Source organism: Rhododendron vialii, chromosome 1a (assembly GCF_030253575.1).
Source record: "Rhododendron vialii isolate Sample 1 chromosome 1a, ASM3025357v1".
NCBI classification, from domain to species: Eukaryota; Viridiplantae; Streptophyta; class Magnoliopsida; order Ericales; family Ericaceae; genus Rhododendron; species Rhododendron vialii.
Window position 1 is genome coordinate 33,898,731 of NC_080557.1, and position 21,270 is coordinate 33,920,000.

At 39.1% G+C, this 21,270-nt stretch overlaps 1 protein-coding gene across 1 annotated transcript in view; it reads right to left on the minus strand.

The window, feature by feature from the left end:
• Positions 1–17,906: 17,906 nt before the first annotated feature.
• LOC131307178 (cytochrome P450 703A2) overlaps positions 17,907–21,270 on the minus strand; it is a 3,842-nt gene continuing 478 nt past the window's right edge. The window contains exons 1-2 of the mRNA XM_058333589.1: positions 20,006–21,270; positions 17,907–18,653 (exon numbers count right to left, since the gene is read on the minus strand). The exon at positions 20,006–21,270 is cut by the window's right edge and continues 478 nt beyond it. Of these exons, the coding sequence (XP_058189572.1) occupies positions 18,015–18,653; positions 20,006–20,938 (1,572 nt within the window). The 5' untranslated portion in view covers positions 20,939–21,270 and the 3' untranslated portion in view covers positions 17,907–18,014. The remainder of the gene's footprint in view (positions 18,654–20,005) is intronic.

The following is a 21,270-nucleotide window of genomic DNA, read 5'->3' on the forward strand; positions in this document are numbered from 1 at the left end:
AGTTATTGGACTAGGGGTTCTACCTTTCTTCTTGGCGATAGTGGCGGCTACGGAAAAGTACATCGGGCGGAGTAACTTCTTAAGGTATGCTTCTGGAAGTTTCAAACGAGAAAGGTTTCTCTCGAAACTTGATCTTGACTAAACTACTTGGACTTTATGGATTGAAAAGGTGTTTTAGGATGAGTTTTAGGAAGAATTTCAAGAACAAAGAAGAACAAGCAAGAACACAAACTTTCTTAGAGAGAGAAGTTGCTAGGTGAAGGTGTGAGTTGAATGGCATGAGGGTGGTGCTATTTATAGCAAAATTTTGGACTCCCCCTCCCCACCTTGGCCGGCCCTCTCTCTCTCTCTCTCTCTCTCTCTCTCTCTCTCTCTCTCCTTTCCCATGGATTTTGCTCCATTGTAAGATCAAATCAAGCATGCCATGCCTTCCATGACTTGTCACTTCCATCCTAGGCCAAATCCTAGGTTATTATGAAGGGTTTGAAGGCTTGTCAAGTCTATGGGGAGGTTGCTTGCAAGGAAACACAAAATCATTGGCTAACTTTGTTCTTTGAAAGACTAGAAATAGGTTGGCATGGTCATAAATAGGCTTAAGGCTATAAGGTAACTTGTGTAAGTGTCCAAAAGCTTCCACACACACACACACTCTCTCCCTCTCTTGGCCTCTTCTCTCTCTCTCTCTCTCTCTCTCTCTCTCTCTCTCTCTCTCTCTCTCTCTCTCTCTCCTTGGTACATATATATATATGGTATATAAGTATCGGGACGGTTCAAAGGACACCCAAAAAAATACCTCAAATCTCAATCTCATAGTTCCCGATCAAATTTTTATGATCCGAACCGTTCAATGTGTGCAGAATGTGATTTTAAGGGTGCCCGTGAGAAATTAGCAAAAAAAATGACCGGAAAAGGCTTGATTTGAGCAGTTTTTATTTGAACCGTTCAATAAAAAACTGTTCAAAACTGTTTGGATCAAGCCCTTCCCGGTCTTTTTTTTGCTGATTTCTCACGAGTCCCCTTAAAATCACGTTCTGATCACATTGAGTGGCTCGGATCATAAAAATTTGATCGGAAACTATGAGATATTTTTTTAGGTGTTTTTTTGAGTGTCCCCGGAACTGCCCCGTATAAATATAAGTATGCCAAGTACAAAGAATCTAGGAAGGTAATTTTGGTGGGTGATTTAGGGTTAGGCCTGTTAGTTCCTAGGGTTGCATGCATGCATGGCTAAGGTAGCTTCTTTTGGAAGCAAAATGATGGGATTCTTTGTATGACTTGTCTTGTCATATACATACCTTCATTGGCCAAGCCTAATATTTATTGTCCAATGGACAATATTTCCCCTAACATGTATTGTCCAAAGGTCAAAGGGATTTTGGATATAATTTGGGTTTGAAATGACTAGTCATGGAGTAATAATGATTACCTCTATGGTCTAATGGTTCAATAGGGTTTTGAGGGGTTCATGAGGCTTAAAGATGGTCAAAAAGGTCCAATTAGGGTTAGGGTATTGTAACTAGGTGGATCGGTGGTCTAGTTCCTCCAACTAATCGGTTGGAAACTAACTTTACTAGCCAAATAGGGCTTTTAATCAAGAAATGAATTTTGAAGGGCTAAAATCTAATTATGACGAATTATAGGAATTAAAAAGTAATATTTAAAGTAATATTGAGTAATTAAAAAGAAATAACAAAATTTGAATGAAATTTTTATTCAATGAAAATTAGAGTCGTTACAAACTATCCCCCTTAAACAATTTCGTCCTCGAAATTAGGTGCACACTCAGATTCAAACTAGTGAAGGCAATTCATCTTCATAGTTTCTTCTCTTTCCCATGTGGTTTCTTTAGAACCGCGGTGCTTCCACACAACTCGTACCAACTTGACGGTCTTGTTTCGGATTGTCTTCTCACTTCGGTCCTAAATCTCTATTGGTTCTTCCTCGTACGTCGCATCTTCTTCGATGGTGAGATCTTCCCAATTAAGGACATGCGTGGGCAATGCAAGATACTTGCGGAGCATTGAAACGTGGAACACGTTATGCACTCTATCTAGTTATGGTGGCAGTGCCAGACGATAGGCAACCTTCCCGATTTTCTCCACGATGTCAAATGGTCTAATGTAGTGTGGGGACAACTTTCCCTTTTTTCCAAATCTGATGACTCCTTTCTTCGGCCTGATCTTCAGGAATACATGATCTCTGATAAGCACCCGAGAATGCAATGTAGAGTGCGCTAATTCTCTAAGTTTTGGTTTAATCTTTTTGTTAACCTAGACGTTTTTAATTACTTTTGTGCGTAGGACTTGTTTATCCTGTTTTGCAGAAAAATCACTTAATAGTGAGGTGTTAAAGCATAAAGCGTATCCAAGACGTGTAAAGACCCAACGGTAACCCAATGGCAAGGCAAGACGGCAAGGCAAGGCAATATTGGAGATAGCCACTTCGGCATCGGTACCATTATACAAGTTCCATCAATACCGACCAACATTACCAAGATCCTAGCCCAGCCTTGAAGTCCCTTCGGTATTGATACCATTTGTTATTCTCCATCGGTACCGAGCATCATCATGCGGCATCCCCTAATCAACTCGGTATTGATACCACATTTTGCCACCTATCGATACCGAGGCCACTTCGAAGCAGCGTATCACGCTAGCAATCGGTACCGAAGGCCTTAGGAGGGACATTTTTTGATCTCCTGAAGAATATTCCGTGCGCGTATCTTCGAAGTAGAATAGATTTGATTGCATCATTTTTAGATCTAGATCTAGATTTTGAATTGTTCTTGGTTGTTCTTCAATTTTTAGCTTTGAATCTTTAAATTTTCTGTCTTAATTAATTAGTTATTGATATTGTCGTCTTCATTAAAGTTGTAGCGAATTACTCGATCTATTGTTTAATCTAATTTTCTTCTAGTGTTGTTATTTCAATTATACTAAGTAGATTTTTGCTTGCTTTTATCTCAATAGATATGTGTGAGTAGTTTTCCAAGGTTAGGCCATGGGGTGATTAGCACCTCATGGCTCAAGTAGAATTGCGTTTTTCACCATAAAGCTAAAACATTTGGTTCGAGAATCAATGTGGGGTTCAGGTTTATTTGTCAAATCGCTAAGGTGTTAATCTCCTTGATCATGTGTAGGTAAGAGCACCGCCTACTTACCACACATGATGCTTGGAGCTCTGACGCATGAGGCATTTGCTAAATAAATTCTAGAGCTAGCTTGGTAATCGAACCATCTTATTTTTCGATTTGGGAATCTTAATTGTGTATCCTGAACCGCGTAATTGGGTGAGAAATGCAGTTTAACTTGAGTCGTGAGTGTTAGTAATTCCTAGACCTAACCTGCTTTTTATCTTAGTTTATTCGCTTTTCAATTTAGCCGCTTTTACTTTCCACTACACACATAAAATCAAGTTGACTGTCTAAAAGCCGAAAACCCGAGCTTATATCTACAAATCCAGTAAAGCCATATTAATTATTCCCGTTGGTATGATCCCGGTCTTCCGAATTATCATGCTTCAACTGATATATTAAGCCCTAAGCTTAGAGCGTTATTCCATATATCGGAGTGAACGAAGCAATCTCCTACTACGAAGGTCAATGGTCGATTCTTTTTATCCGCATAACTCTTCTGTCGGCTTTGAGCGGTCTGGATCCTCTGCCTGATGATTTTGACCTTCTGTGCCCTATCCTTTCGGCTTAGAGCGTCAACTACCACATTGGCCTTGCCAGGGTGATACTGAAGTGTAAACTTGTAGTCCTCCAAGTATTACATCCATCAACGCTGCCTCAGGTTCAACTCTTTCTGAGTGAAAAGGTATTTGAGGCTTTTGTGGTCGGTGAACACCTCAAATTGTTCTCCCCACAAATAGTAATGCCAAGATTTGAGAGCGAATACCACTGCAGCCAATTCTAGGTCGTGTGTGGGGTAATTCCTCCCGTGCGGTCGGAGTTGTCGTGATCCGTAGGCTACAACTTTTCCATTCTGCATCAGCACGCATCCCAAGCCATCTCTTGACGCGTCGCAGTAAACCATATAATCTACACCCCGCTCGGGAATGATGAGTATCGGTGCATTGGTCAGTCTCCTTTTCAGCTCCTGAAAAGACTTCTCGTAGGCTTCATTCCAATCCAGCTTCACTCCTTTCTGAGTTAACCTGGTCATTGATTTGGCTAGGGTTGAGAAGTCTTGTATGAATCTTCGGTAATATCCAGCCAATCCTAGGAAACTCCTGATTTCGAATACCGAGGTCGGCTGTTTCCAATTTAGTATTGCTTCAACCTTACTTTCGTCCACTGCAATCCCGTCCTTGGATATTGCATGCCCCAAGAACTTAACCATCTCCAGCCAAAACTCGCATTTACTCGCCTTGGCATAGAGTTGGTTATCTCGGAGTACTTGTAGCACTATCCGGAGGTGTTCCTCGTGCTCCTCCTTGTTGGCGGAGTATATCAAGATGTCGTCAATGAACACCACTACAAATTTGTCTAAGTAGGGTTGAAAGACCTTGTTCATGAAACACATGAATACTGCCGGAGCATTTGTCAGTCTGAACGGCATTACTACAAACTTGTAGTGTCCGTATCGGGTGCGGAAGGTTGTCTTGGCGATGTCCTCGTCCCAGATTCTTAACTGATGGTAACCTAATCGGAGATCAATTTTAGAGAAATAGGTTGCTCCTCTCAATTCGTCAAATAGGTCATCAATCCTAGGCAAGGGATATCGGTTCTTGACTGTGACTTGGCTTAACTTCCTATAGTCAATACACAGTCGAAGTGTTCCTTCTTTCTTTTTCACAAACAATGCGGTCGCTCCCCACGGTGATGTACTTGGTCTGATGAATCCTTTATCCAACAACTCCTGCAATTGGGTCTTGAGCTCCGTTAGTTCTGTAGGGGCCATTCAGTATGGTGCCATCGAGATTGGTGCTGTTCCTGGTTGGAGTTCTATAGAGAAGTCTATCTCTCTTAAAGGTGGTAAACTTGGAAGTTCTTCAAGGAAAACATTGGCGTACTCGCAAAGGATGCAAAGGATGTGCGGTAATCCCAATTCCATTCGGTCGATTTCTTCCATTTGGAGACTAGCTAGCCATCCAAATAGTTGATTTTGCCACCTGGATCTTTTTGTCGTTGAACTTGCCGTTTGTCTATCCCCCTTAAATCGAAAACGAGTCCCTTCAGTGGTATGAGCTATCACCGTCTTTTGATGGCAGCCTATGACCGCTCGGTGAGCTGATAGCCAGTCCATTCCAAGGATTACGTCGAAATCTGTTATATCGATCACTCTGAGGTCGCAGGTCAGACGTAGGTTGGCTATTTCTATCTCGCACCCTCTACACACTAGATTAACAGCTATACTCCCCTCCAACGGCGATGTGACTTTCGTACTCGTACTTAGGGGTTCTGTTTCTAGTGCTAGGGCAGTTACGCAAGCAGAAGATATAAACGAATGTAATGATCCAGAGTCAAACAAAGCTTGCACGCAGGTACTGTACAATAATAGCATACCTTGGATCACAGAGGAATCCTGCTCCTGCTCCTCAGTCTGTAGTGCAAAGATGTGTCCACCAGTACTTTGTTGCGTTCCCATTGGCTATTTCCCCTTGTTCTGCCCATTTTGCGGCTGCTGTGTTGAGCCTCCGAGGTTTTGCTTCCCAAATCCGACCTGTGCAGGTTGTTGAGTTCCCTGACCTCCAAAGTTCCCATTCTGATTCCTCTAGGGTTGAGGGCATTCCCGCTTGTAGTGGCCCATGGCCTGACAGTTAACATTGAACTAACGCTTTATTTTGGCCGACTCTCTGTGGTTCACCACGTCCTGTGCAGCAATCTTCCATGGTTGATTGTTTTGAAATGGGGTGAAGGGTTTGGTAAGGTAGGGTCCATGGTTATTATTGGAAGGTTGAGTTCGGATTGGTCCGCCAACGTTGCCTGTTGCCTTTCTCCATTGGATTTTGAAGTCAATTTCCTCACTTTCCTGCCGAAGAGCACACTTCACGGCAACGGCATAAGTGGGAAAGGCTTGAGACACCACAGCCCTTCTAGCAGTTGTCAGCCCCCATTCAAACCTTCTCGTTTTCTTGTCCTCCATTGCTATGGCGGCTAGGGCATAACGGGACAGTTCCTCGAACTTGGCCGTGTATTGGGTAACGGTCATCGTTCCTTGTTTCAGATTTAGAAACTCTTGTTCCTTGACCAAACGAAGAGGGTGGGGAAGTACTTGTCGAGAAACAGGGTCTCGAACTCGTCGAAGGTCATGGTGGCTATGGTATGGGTTGCCTCCATCAAATCCCACCAATAACGGGCTTCTCCTTTTAGCTAGTACGTGGCTAAGGCTACACGATCTCCATTTCGGGTAATCTCCAAGGTGTCCAGGATCACCTTGACTTCCTTCAGCCATGTTTCAGCTACAGTGGCGTTGGTATCTCCATTGAAGGTCGGAAGTCGGCGTTTGCAAAATTTGTTCATCGCTCGAGTTCGGGTCATAGGTTCATCATCACGGTTTTGGTTTCGGCGGTTGGTGTTTAAGGCTGTTACGAGCCCTTGCATGACTTGAGCTAGGTCGGGGTTGGTGTTAGAGGATTCACCGTTCTCATATCCTAGTCCACTGCGTCGGTTCACCATCTACGAGTAAAAATTGAAAGGTGGAGTTTTAGTCTATCTAAACAATTTTCTTTTCGCAAATGGTATGTCTTCCTAGAAGTCAAATGCAATAGATTATATAGTATGCAATAGTACTCTTAAACAAAAACAAGGCAAACTTTTCATAAATAAGCAGGACATTACAATTACAAACATAGAGTTCTACTATAAGGCAAGTAGACTTAAAACAAGATTCTCTAATACAAGTTGAGATGATCCTACACGCTCGCCTTACTCGATCTTACAGCTTACAAAGCCTTATTCTACTCCGTGGCCGCGACACTCTAGGGTGGACTGATTCCAAAGACTTCTCTCAGCCACGTCTTGTAACTCCTCTCAGCAGCGGTTTCTTCTCTAAGAAGGCGCTCACGTTCTTGTGCGAGCATCTCATCCATAGTTAGGACGGGTGGTTCCTCCAGTGGTCCTAGGTAATACTGGGAGAGATTCAGCATTGTAGTCTCTAACTCAGACATGAGATAGTCGAATGGTTGCTTGTAGTTCTGCACAGGTGGTGCAGGGCCAAATGGTTGCTCGAAATTCTGCACAGGTGGTGCAGGGACCTGGGTTGGTGGAAGGGGCTCGGGATTTGCAATTGGTGGGGGCATTTCCCAAGTGATTGGGACTTCATAAAGCTCCATGTCATCCTCGGATGGAAAGGTTGGTCCTGTGTACTCTGGTGCTAGCAATGACCGATAGTTGGCCAAGACTCGTGGGGCAAAGGGTGGGCATCCTCCTCGTGGCAGGTTCGACATCTATATCAATAAGGAAAATTATATATTAGACTTAATGGTGGTATAAACAGTGATCATATGTCAAAAGGAAATGCATGATTTTCATTACAGAATAACAAGTACAACATGGATAGCCTACTAGCCTAAGCTTCCTACTTCATTCTGATTACAACAAAAGATCCAACCACTTGCTAAGCTTTCCTAACTGGTCTAAAAGATACTAGGGAATTCGACCCTAATTGCACCTATGTCAGTCTCAAAAGGTGGTGGGGGTACATCTCTTGAGTCAGCGGGTATGTCCATGAAGTCGGGCATAACTTGTTCAACTGGTTCTGCTCCAAAAAATATCTCCTCGTCGTCCGAGGCCCAATTTTCATTTCCCCAAATTTCCATCGGTTCTTCTTCGGGTTCCTCCTCCTCCTCAGGGTCTTCCTCGGGTTCCTCCTCGGGATCTTCTTCGAGATCCTCCTCAACCACGTTGTCGGGGGATGCTATTGGGGCTGGGACAGGTGCTACTTCGGCATTGCCTTCCTCCATTAGAAACTCCACATCATTAGGTGGTGCTATTTGGACTAAGACGGGTACTACTTCGGCCTCATCTACTTCTTCTTCATTTACGGGAAGTACAAGGGTGCCATGCTCTTGGTAGAAGTAGTGAGTGTAGGGCAATGCATAGGGAAAATAGGGATCTCCCACTAGTTGATTCGTCATCGACCTTAGGGTGCTTGCGAGATAGTGAGCTTCGGCTAGCAGGTTGACTTGGTAGGGACTCATGTGATTCATCTACAAGGAAAAGTTTAACCTCAATTAGTAACATTTTAGGACCAAGGTTTACTAACTCCTAAAGACCTCCTTCGAGTTTCTAGTTCCATATTCGATTTTTGATTTAAGTCATCATCCAATTGTTCGGGAATTCCCAGCTCGGTGGTACTGCCAATTCCTACACCTTGCTTCAATCCGAAGATTGTTTTGTCAAAATTCCACCCAATTTGGGACGGTAAACTTAAACTCAATTCACATTTGTGCAACGATCAAACTATCTTATGGTTCTACCCATTCTACCCATGGCCGAGGTTTTGAACCTAAAGCTCTGATACCAAGTTGTAATGCCCCGAATTTTGGGAACGTTAAATAGGACAATTTCATTGAATATTAAAAGGAGCCTGGCTCAATATTACAACATAAATTTCAAAAGAGTACTTCTAATCAACAAGAAGGGGTAGCTAGGGTTCCTATCTACTGCTCCGCTTCCTCTTCCATTCGGGCCAGCTGTTCGGCTCCAAAAGCTTCCAAGGTATAAAGTTCACCCTGTTCATCTATGAGATCTGACACATTATGCCGGCGTCACCACCAATATAATATGTTAGGGTCACCAAAGGTAACACCGTGAGCTACGAAGGCTCAATAGAATAACCCATATCCACTAACCCTTAACTTACAAACAATTGATCAAAAGTTAACGATTTCGATAGGTACATGATTAACACCACAATTAACAATGATACACAACATTCACTAATCAACCAACGTAGGTGTCTATGAGTTCTGAGTTTCTCCTACGTGACTTCTCGTAGACCGTGTCAACATTTTTCCACACTTCATTAACTTTATCATTATTTTCAAAATCCGTTTAACACACCCAACCTCTGTTCCGCCGTTCCGGGTTCTCGAGTATCCTCACAATGGTTCCACCGCACCGGGTTCCCATTAGCACACTTTGCATTGGCTCCTCTCCGCAGATAACTAAGCCACACACCCAACCTCGATTCCGCCGTTTCGGGTTCCCGAGTATCCTCACATTGGTTCCGCCGCACCGGGTTCCCATTGGCACACAAACACACACCACACAATGGGCTACCATGTCCGGCCACATTGCGGTTTCCAAAACATTTCACCTTTTCAAAACACGCATTTTCATTAAACCACACCCTAGGTATCATGTTTCTACTTTCTCAATTTTCGTGTCTCATTTTCATGCATAGACTTCGCAGTAGGACTTTTCACAAACATAAATCATTCATTGTAATCTTGAAACTAAACTAGCAAGATCATCAACCTCTATATTAGTAATCATGCCCATAACCATCCTAAAGATCAAAATATGAATACTTTTATCAACGATAAAGTCTTATTTTTCGAAAACCGCTCTTTCTTCCTTTGTGGGATATTCAAAACAACACATGTTTATTAAATTAAAAGTAGCTTATTCAACATGCTCATTCTTCCATTATTAAGATACACTTGTTGACTACCATGCATGACGATAACAAATGATAGATAACCTTATCTTCTTGAAAACTAAACAATAGATAACCTTATCTACTTAAGGAAAACGATGAGGATATTGATACTTTGAATCAAGAACATTCTACTTTCTAACGTATGATTCTATGCTATACGTAGAGTTATTGGACTAAGGGTTCTACCTTTCTTCTTGGCGATAGTGGCGGCTACGGAAAAGTACGTCGGGCGGAGTAACTTCTTAAGGTATGCTTCTGAAAGTTTCGAAAGAGAAAGGTTTCTCTCGAAACTTGATCTTGACTAAACTACTTGGACTTTATGGATCGAAAAGGTGTTTTAGGATGAGTTTTAGGAAGAAATTCAAGAACAAAGAAGAACTAGGCAAGAACAAGCAAGAACACAAACTTTCTTAGAGAAAGAAGTTGCTAGATGAATATGAGAGCTGAATGGCATGAGGGTGGTGCTATTTATAGCAAAATTTTGGACTCCCCCTCCCCACCTTGGCCGGCCCTCTCTCTCTCTCTCTCTCTCTCTCTCTCTCTCTCTCTCTCTCTCTCTCTCTCTCTCTCTCTCTCTTTTCCCATGGATTTTGCTCCATTATAAGGTCAAATCAAGCATGCCATGCCTTCCATGACTTGTCACTTCCATCCTAGGCCAAATCCTAGGTTATTATGAAGGGTTTGAAGGCTCGTCAAGTCTATGGGGAGGTTGCTTGCAAGGAAATACAAAATCATTGGCTAACTTTGTACTTTGAAAGACTAGAAATGGGTTGGCATGGTCATAAATAGGCTTAAGGCTATAAGGTAGCTTGTGTAAGTGTCCAAAAGCTTGCACACACACACACTCTCTCCCTCTCTCGGTCTCTCTCTCTCTCTCTCTCTCTCTCTCTCTCTCTCTCTCTCTCTCTCTCTCTCTCTCTCTCTCTCTCCCCCATTGGTACATATACACACACACACACACACACACACACACACATGCTTATGGTATATAAGTATAAGTATGCCAAGTACAAAGAATCTAGGACGGTAATTTTGGTGGGTAATTTAGGGTTAGGCCTATTAGTTCCTAAGGTTGCATGCATGCATGCATGCATGATGGAATTTTTTGTATGACTTGTCTTGTCATATACATACCTTCATTGGCCAAGCCTAATATTTATTGTCCAATGGACAATATTTTCCCTAACATTTATTGTCCAAAGGTCAAAGGGATTTTGGATATAATTAGGGTTTGAAATGACTAGTCATGGGGTAATAATGATTACCTCTATAGTCTAATGGTTCAATAGGGTTTTGAGGGGTTCATAAGGCACAAAGATGGTCAAAAAGGTCTAATTAGGATTAGGGTATTGTAACTAGGTGGATCAGTGGTCCGGCTCCTCCAACTAATCGGTTGGAAACTAACTTTACTAGCCAAATAGGGCTTTTAATCAAGAAATGAATTTTGAAGGACTAAAATCTAATTATGACGAATTATAGGAATTAAAAAAATATATTTAAAGTAATATCGAGTAATTAAAAAGAAATAACAAAATTTAAATAAAATTTTTATTCAATGAAAATTAGAGTCGTTACAACACAGTTGTTTATTATATATATTTGGAATAAATTAGGAAATTATTCGATATTGGGGTTATGGCTTCAAAGAGTATTATTGAGTTTCAAAAATTTTACAAACACAAGTGGAAGTACATATATTGGGACGCGGGTGTATCTGGAACCGTCTGCTATGTGTGGGCTCCATATTTATTGTGTGAAACTCACATGTAACGAACGGTTGTAGACATATCTGTGTCTGAATCTATGCACTTTTATCTGTGTCTGCAGTGTTGTTGTTGATTGGGTATATACATAATACAACATTTAAAGATAACTTGATTATTCAATTAGAATTTGTAGGGTTCTTGAAATGTTTTTATATGGCTTTCTGAAGAAAAAAATAGCATAATGCAATATCGGTATGAGGTGTTTCAGAATTCGTATACGGGTTCTACAAAGATTATTCAAACCGCAAGTTATTCAGAATTTGTAGGATGTTCCTATTATGCTATTTTTTTTAGGAAGCCGTAAATAACATTTTAAGGATCCCACGAATTCTGAAACACCTTACGAATTTTGAAACAGCATTTACCGATATCGAATTGTGCTATTTTTTTCAGAAAGACAAACAAAACATTTTAAAAACAATTTGGGGTTTAAATTATCTTTGTATGACTCGTAATGGGATTCACAAAAATCATTAGTGTAGAAGATCAACCAAACAAGGACTAAAAGCAAAAAGAGAATGTGCACTTGTTAACCTCAAAACGACAGAGCGTTGTACGGACAGCAGCTCACCCGACTCTAACCAAACACCAAGTCATTGTCAATGAAGGAAAATCACAATGATCAACCAATTTGCCATCGTGTTTGGCATTTGTTTTTTTTTTTGGCCATATTTTATATTTAGCGGGGGTTAATGAAAAATTAGTTAACAAGGGAGCTTAAAAGCTATCCATAACCCTGAAATCCCAAACCTCACCCCTCGTGAAACTCGAACTTTGATCTCCACAATGGGGGATATGAGGAAACCATCACTAAGCATGGTTTCATGGTTCTCTCATGTTTGGCATCCGTTGCCGTTGCAGTATAGCATAGATCGTTCATGAAAAAATGAACTGAGATGGGCCTACCCATCATAATTGCACGTCGAATGAAAATGCGCCCCAGCTGCCTCCCAGAAGAAATGTGTTGTACGAGAGCATAATTTGGTGGACCAATTTCCTCCACGTTTTTTTTATACCTTAGGTGTCCGGGTCAATTTAACCACACCTCGACTAATTTTGAAAGACCAATCCAATCGCCCACTTGCGAAATCCCAATTAAAACTATACCAAAGTTTTGAATGAACTGACCTTAAAAGAACTGATAGTACATGAGAGGCAAATTTCCTCCACATTACTTGTGACTTTCGAGTGAATCATACTCTCATCTATTGAGCATTCTTTATGGGTTTTTTTCCCTGACTTCTATTGACACAAGCTAAAAGCCACCTCTTTAAAATTATTATTTTGAAATGAATCTTTAACATGAAACCTTACATATTTTTTGGATGAGACGAGATATAAAAAACACAAGGAGAAAACTATGGTACATAGGGTATACCATATGTTTAAATTATGACAATTTGTGATTTTCATTATGCCGATTTTTGATTTTCTAATGCATATTTATGATTCTAGTTACGACTTGTACTTTAAAATTTACCTGTTGAATAGGTCATTAACAGGTTACCCATAATTAAAAAATATTGTTATCATGCAACCACAATTATTCGTACCAGAATTCATAATACTTGTACCCTAACCAAATATATGCGTATAATATCAAAAATTAAATAATTCTACCCACAAATGTTATAACAACACCATAAATTGACATTATCTTACCACAATGAGTCGTACCAAAAATTCTTTGACTCGTATGATATTATGTAACATAATCAAAATATATTGTACAAAATCAACAATTGTTATACCTAAGCCAAAAATATTTGTAAAATGCCACAAATTTTATAAAATAACCACAATTGTTATGACTACACCTAAAATTGTCATTTTCTTACCACAACCTGTTGTATAAAAAAAACATATGTAAATACCACAAATTATATAACAAACCACAATTATTATAACAATACCATAAATTGACATTTTCTTACTATAATGTGTCGTACCAAAGGAATTGATTAAAATATTCCATAATAAGACATGTCTAAAATACCACAAATTCAGTAATATAACCAAATTTGTTATGACAATACCATAAATTGACTTTTTCATACCCACAATGTAATAACTCATAATTTTTAACAATAATAATAGTATTTAAAAAGCTTTATTCTTAATAATAAAATTCTCTTTATTATTAAATATATACAATTATAATTAATTTATCCTAATTACCTTATTTTTATTTTATTTCTTTCGATACAAATTACATGCATGCATATTTACGAATTTCCTTCCACCTCTCCCTCTCCTACTCAGTCTCTACTTCCTCCCTAACCTTATTTTTCGTCCATATTCTGTCCATCTCAAAGCCAAGAGTTAGAATCCCATTAAAACACAATTTTATCACCCTTATCAAAAGAATTCTCTTATATATACCCCATAACTCCGACCCTAGGGCACACCACGCCACTCCCCACATCCCACCAGTCCAAAAGAGAGAGAGAATTCGGAGAAAACGAAGCTCCAATCCATGGAGTTTTAGAGAGAGAAGGAAAGAGAGAGAAAAGTGGGTTTCATAGCCACGACCAACCGAAACCCGAATTGATCATTCCAATCACTTCCCTCAACCCCAAGCATCCCCAAGCATCATTCAATTCGAGCCCAAGGTCCCTCGATCGCCAAAATCGAAGTTGTCTTCTCCAAAAACTCAAGATTCGTTTTAAAATCAATTCAATCCAAACCAAGGTATTATAATCCATTCCAAACACTCCTTTACGTTTATTAAGTGTTTTTATGTGTAACCCAATAGCCCGAACGAACCCATGCATCGAAACCGTAGCAAAAAAACCAAAAAAAATGAATTCTGCATTGCACCTTACGGCCGCAACCTGCGGACCGCAAGAACCAGTTGCGAGTTTGCGGCTGGAGGCTCCACCGCAAGGTCAAACGGTCAGACCTTGCGGTTTGCACTGTTTTGGTTCGAAATGACTTTTCGACCTTCTGAATATCGTTTTTGACCCCCGAACTATTTTTTCTAGACTTTTCACACCTCAAAGATCATAACTTGTTAAGATCATATTTTTTTATTTAATTATCTAATTATTAAATTATTCATTAGTTATCTATCAAAGTTTACAAACGAAAAATCTTTGCGACCTTCCAAACAACGTTTTAACACCCAAACTAATTTTTCCTAGACTTCTTGCACCTCAAAGATGATATCTTGTTAAATCAAAATTTTTTTAATTTAATTTACTATTTATTGTTATTTCTATAGCGTTTTCAATCAAAAATTCTTTACGACCTCATAAACCTTATTATAAATGCCCGAATAATTTTATTTAGACTCCCTATATTCTGAAGATGAAATTTTGTTAACCGTAATATATTTTAATTTGTAAATTATGTATTAACTATTTACTTCGCTTTCGGCCACTTTATTTAACGTCTTTTATTAAATTAATCCCGTGACCATCCGAACCCAACTTTTGACACTCAACTGGTTGCATAGGACCTTTAGGACTCTTATTAAGGTCATGATAAATATTCCAATATTTTTATCTAATTAATGTATTTAATTAGTTTTTAATAAACAATTATCTTAGAATTAATTAATAAGAGCCCAGAAAAATTTTCTTTTAATTTCTTTTAAAACTTTTACTTTATTATTGACATTGTGACTATACAAGATTAAGGGCAACGGCTCGTTCATAATAAGTTGCGTGATTACATTGTTTATTAATTGTTTTAATTATTATTGATTTGTTGTATATTGCATCGATACTTGATTTGAGTGCTAGATTGGACCCTAGAGACATGGGGTGGTATGCGAATAGAATTCACTTAGACGGTGCTACGTAATGGATGAATTGAAAAGTTTTATTTCTAGATTGCCTGCAGGCGTGATGTTGAGATTTGTGATGAGATTGAAATTGGCGAGTGTCCAGTGATGAACTGATAAACTGGCGTGTGTCCAGTGATGAATTGATAAACTGGCGTGTGTCCAGTGATGATGGTGAAGTGGTATATAAGATAGGCGAACCCTAGTTGTGATTCAGGCATGATAAGCTTTCCCCTTGTTGTAGTTATTGGGATGCATACTCGGTGCATAACTTAGGTGTATCTGCGACAGCAAAGGGAAGTGACCTCATGGGACCGAGCATGGCTAGCGGTTGAGGGAGGAAAGATCTCGCGGAGGGATCTTAGATTTCACATTAGAATAATGGATAGTAATAAATTGGTATTTGTAAATCCTTATTCTGCTTTTCGCATCTTTATTATCATGTTGCTTGCTAGCTGTAAAGTAAGGGGGTAGTTGGGTTGGATTATACTACGGGGTGAACTCTTTCACTCATGTACGGATTGCCTGGCTTTCGTGCCAAATTTTGCAAAAAATCCAGAAGAGACACAAATTCCCGAAGGCGATTAGTTTTATGCGGAAGAGAACCCAGAGGTGGGAGGCGAGCCAGAATACACTTGGGATCCGTATCAAACTTAGAAGATGGCTCTGTTATTTTGTTTAGCTTATTATTGCAAAGACTAATTTCAGTATTTCTACTATGGTTTGTAATAGATGAATTTTTAGAATGAAATATCCGTTTTGGATTTTGAATTTAATTTAAATAATTTTAAAAAATATATATTTAATGCCTCCGATTTTATTTCCGAAAATCGGGGCGTTACACACAACGCATCGTATAAAAAAAATTCAATGAGAATGTTCAGTTAACGATAGTTATAATTGGTAAAATACCATACCATAATTAAATAATATAACCACAATTGTTATATGTCTCTAATTTGATCGTTTGTCTATATTTCTTTCTAATTTTTATAGATTTTTTATTTTATTTTTTTAGTACAAAACACATAGTTAGTCATTGAAGTTTCATACTTTGGCAAATTCAGTTATTTAAGTTCAATACAACATTAAAATATATTAATGTACCATTCGAGCCCCACCTAAGGTATTTTTTTTATCAGAATGGTCTATCTTTTACACAATATCTATTAGATTATTCGTACCAAAAATGAATTTGATTGCTTATAGCTAGACACTTAATCAGATGAAAAATGTCATTTTATTATTAAATTTAGGTGCCAATGATGGAGCTTCCAAAACCTGATCGAGCCATAAATCTACGTGAATGACTTTATTCAACTAACATAACGAAATCAACGATTTTGATCATTACTATTGTGTCACGGTGACAAGACTATCCAACTATAGAAGAGGACTAAGTTTCATATCAAATATAAATTGAATGTGCATTCTAAATGTCGTTAGTAGACATATTTCTAGAATGATTAATTAAAACTGTTAGCATATCAAGTTATACGATATTCAGTATTGTCACCAAAATCAGAGATTATCATATATCGACAACTCCATAATCAAAAAACATTTAAGGTATTCAGATACATTAAAATCTAATAATGCACCACTCGAGCCCCATCTAAGGCATTTTTTTCCCCGATTGGAACCGTCTCTCTTTTACATAATATGAATAAATCATATGTACCAAGAATGAAGTTGATCACTTATCGTTAGACCCTTAATCAAACGAAAATATCATTTTATGATTGAATTCAGGTGCCGATGAAAGGACTTTCTAAACCCGATCGAGCAAAAAATTTACGTGAATTATTTAATCAACAAGCATAACGAAATCAATGATTTTGATCGTTATTATTGTATCGCGATCACAAGTCTACCGTATATTCAGCTACAACAGAGAAATTAGTTTCATATAAAGTATATTGAATGTACAAATTCTAAATATTGATTCCAAATATTGTTATCGAGTATATTTATAAAATGATCGATCAGAACCGTTAGAATGTGACATCCTACAATATTCAACATTGTCACCAAAATTAGAAATCATGGGATATCGACAAATATGTAACCAAACGACATTTAACGTGTCCGAATGCATTAAAGTCTATCGTTAATTGTGTTTCGACATATTTTAGTCTTGCTACAGAATATTTGGATTAATTTCTTTTGGTACGATACATTGTGGTAAGCAAATGCCAATTTTTGGTGTCGTCATAAAAGTTATGGTTATGTTATATAATTTGTGGTCATTTTTTGGAGAGGGAGAGGGAGAGAGAGTGAGGGAGGATAGAACAACCGGTTACCTGCTCAGCCATTTTTTTATTTTTTTAATTGATTTAATAAATGGGTGGTTTGGATCATTCACTTTTAAATCCGATAGTTTAAAATCATGGTGTGTACGGTACACCCCTTAATGAGGGGTGTGTACCATAGGACTTCCCCACAAGGAGAAAACCGGGTTAAATATACTCTCAGAAACAAACCATTCATAGAAGGGTGGAAGTGATACAGTTACACTCAGAGAGATTCAAATGTACCTCTTTAAGAGTATGATGGAGTACTTGAGGGAGTAAAGAGTACGACACTTGAGGGAGTGTGCATGTAAATGACGCTAATTGAAAATAGTTGTGACTCAAGGGCGAGTTTGACTTAAATTAAGCGAAGTGTCTTTTTATTTATTTCGATGAAATTTTGTTAGATTCTTAAAATTTTAATGCATTCTGATTCAGCATTGTTCTTGACGAGAAATATTCCAATATTCAAATGATTCCAGTATTTTCCCAATTTTGTTACCCTAATGATCTTTTCTTCTCAGAGAAAAGCATTATTAATTGCACAACCATTATAACTTCAGCGGTACATATGTCCAGCCAAACGCGGCCTTGCTATAGCCATCAACGCTTTAGCCTTGGGCATTGTCATTCCATAAACCTCATTCGTATCTACATCCTCAGGCCTCATCCCATCCGGTGGGGTCCAGTCGAAGCAATGGAAGAGCCGAGCCAAAGCCATCAGCACAAACGCCACTCCAAGCGGCGCGCCGGGACACTTCCTCTTTCCCGCGCTAAACGGCAGTATCTTGAAGTCGGCTCCGTGGCTTATCTCGACCCGGCTCCCGTCCGCCGAGAAATGCCGCTCCGGTCGGAATTCGCGGACGTCGTCCCACAATGCGGTGTTCCGGCCCAGGCCGTGGGTGTTGATGAAGACACGTGTCTTGACCGGGATGTGGTAACCGTTGATCTCGGTGGCGCGCGTTGATTCGTGTGGGATGAGGAAGGGTCCAGCCGGGTGCATGCGGAAAGTTTCCCGTACGACGCAGCGTAGGTAGGTTAGGTGGGCCAAGTCTTGTTCGGTGACCATTCGGTTGGGACCCACGACGGAGTCGAGCTCTTTTTGGATCTTGTGGAGGACACGTGGATGTTTGATTACTTCAGCCATTGCCCATTCGTTGGTCACAGCGGAAGTGTCTGTGGCTGCGGCTATCATGTCCTGAAAGGAAATTCCCAGCAATTACAAAAGTGCCAGATTAAAAAAATACTCACTCTTTCCTGTATTCTTGGTCCTATTTATTATTCCATTTGTCCTATTTTGTTGTGTCTGTTTTGTTTTTTAGCACCTCTCAAAATTTTGTTTATATTTCATAATGTATAATATTTTTTATGATTTAAAAAATTTTATGTAAAAGAATTAATTGAGATCTATCAAATAAGATTCATATTAAATATATAAAATATTATAAATTAAGAGATATAGACAATTTTTTGAGATGTCTAAAATAGGAAATATGCACAATAAAGTGGGATGGAGGGAGTAGTATTTGGGACCTCTAAAAAAATGGTTATATCTTTTGATTAATAATATTTTTTTATATCAAATATGGTTCTTGTTTGATAAATATCAAATAATTTTACTCCTATTAAACAAAGTTTTCCTAATCGTAAAAAATATTACAGAATGTGTGATATAGACAATTGTTTCAGTGACATAAAAAATAAAACATGATCAAGATATATGGGACGGAGGGATTATTAAAAAATTACTACAACGCGAAAAAATGTGAAGGAGAAGTGTATAAAAAGAAAAGTTCTTCTGGAAGAGGAAAAATGTTGAGGAGCACTTTGGTACTGGGTTTCCCTATAATTTAAATGGACTAGACGGTTAAAGCCATAAAAAACATGAATGTTGAGACAAGTTATTTTCTTCACATGTATCAATTGATAGTCCATTAAGTTGAAACAATTTGTCTAAAGTCCTTAAGTTATAGACAAAATTTTTAAAGAAAACCCACCCTGAATCATCTTAGAAGTGGGTCCATTAACTAATCTGTAACACGTTTTCACTTCTTTTATTATTTGTGACCACTTTTGTGGTCGATTTCAATGTCAAATTAGGGATGGTGAATTTGTTTTCCTCACTAAATTTCTAAACCAAACAAGGCAAGTGCAAACAAAAATTTGTTTGATATACAATTGGCCTTGTTGGTATTTCAAAAAGAAAAAAAAAACAATATATTTGAGATCTTCCTAATTTACCTGTATTTCTATGTTCTTTTTCTCCTTTTACTTCTCCATTTCCAATTTTTTTGATACAAACACATTTAGAAAACGACAACCTAAGTGTGAAAAACACAACAGTCTATATTCTCGAAATTTAAAAATAATTGAGAAACCAAAATGCTTAGTGGTGATCTAGCCATAGCACATTTGCGCAATACCCAAAATAAGTCTAGTCCATCCATATATTTACATGTTCTAGATCGTTTTCTCTAGTTTAATTACATGTACACAAAGTGGTCAAAATTAAAATGAAGAAAGGTGGAGTATATTATAGCGGAAGATGACCTGAATTAGAGCTTTTATCTCCACATCATCCATGTGCTCTTTTCCATCTTCACCTGGCAAAGACAAAAGGACATCAACAAAGTCCATTTCTCCACTATTTTCTTCCCCTCCATTTTCTTTCTTTACCCTCCTATGTTCCTCAATGATCTTGGTGTGAAAATCATCCACCCTCTTTTCCACTTCCCTCATTTTCTTCTCACACCCATAAGGGTCCACCCACCTCCAAAATGGCAAATAATCACCTAAATAGATCAAGCCCAGCAACCAAAACAACTCATGGGTTATGTGCATGAACTCCATGGCTTCCTGTGGTCCCGCAGACCCAGCCCCGAAATATTGCTTTCCTAGCAACATCCTGGTCACGTTGTTCATTGAGAATGCACCCAACACCTCCTTCAAATTTACTGCCTCCCCTGTTTGGGCCTGGGCCCAAACATTTTCTACGAGGTGTTGGGCCTCGTCGGCCCGATGTTTCGCAAACGATTCAAGCCTTTTTGTTGTTAATAGGTGCTCCATGCAAATTCTCCTCATTCTCTTCCAGTGTGGGCCCACGGGAGCCAATGCCACATCACCGCACCCATATGCCAGGTGGACAGCGGCGAGAGTTCGCGGTCGGGAAGCGAATACATCGTCTTGGCGGAGAAGTATTTCGCGTATGGTGTCGGGATCGTTGGTGGTGATGGCATCCACGCTACCGAGCCGAAGGTAGACTAAAGGCCCATATTTCTCACAGAAGGAAGCCAGGTCCCGGTGAGGGAGTGGGCCTAGTTGGAGAAGGTTACCTACAATGGGCCATCTCGGTGGGCCTGGAGGTAGTAGCCTCTTCTTCCTAATAGGTGTTTGAAGTTGGTTTTTTTTCATGAGCCATGAGCGCACTATCCTGTAAAGTAGAGCTACAAAGAGGAGGATTGATACCAAGATGGCTAAGTCCATCACTAGCCTAGAATTATTTTGCTTAACTTCTGTGCAAATTGGCCGATACCATTTGGCCCAAAGTATTCCTAGAGAAGGAGATGGCCTTGTGGTGATTGGCGAAAAATAGAATCCATGAGATCACAATTTATGAATGATTTAAGCTTGTTAGTTGGGGGTTAAGTGGAGGTTAAAGGATGATTAGCTAGACCATGATCTTGGTGTGGTATTGGTTATAAGTAAGTTGGAAGCTCATGTGGATGTAATAAAATTTTGAATTTTGGTAATTTTTTCGGAAACGTACACAACTTTATTCCAAAATTCAAATTTTCGAACTCTTCATTTTTTATAAC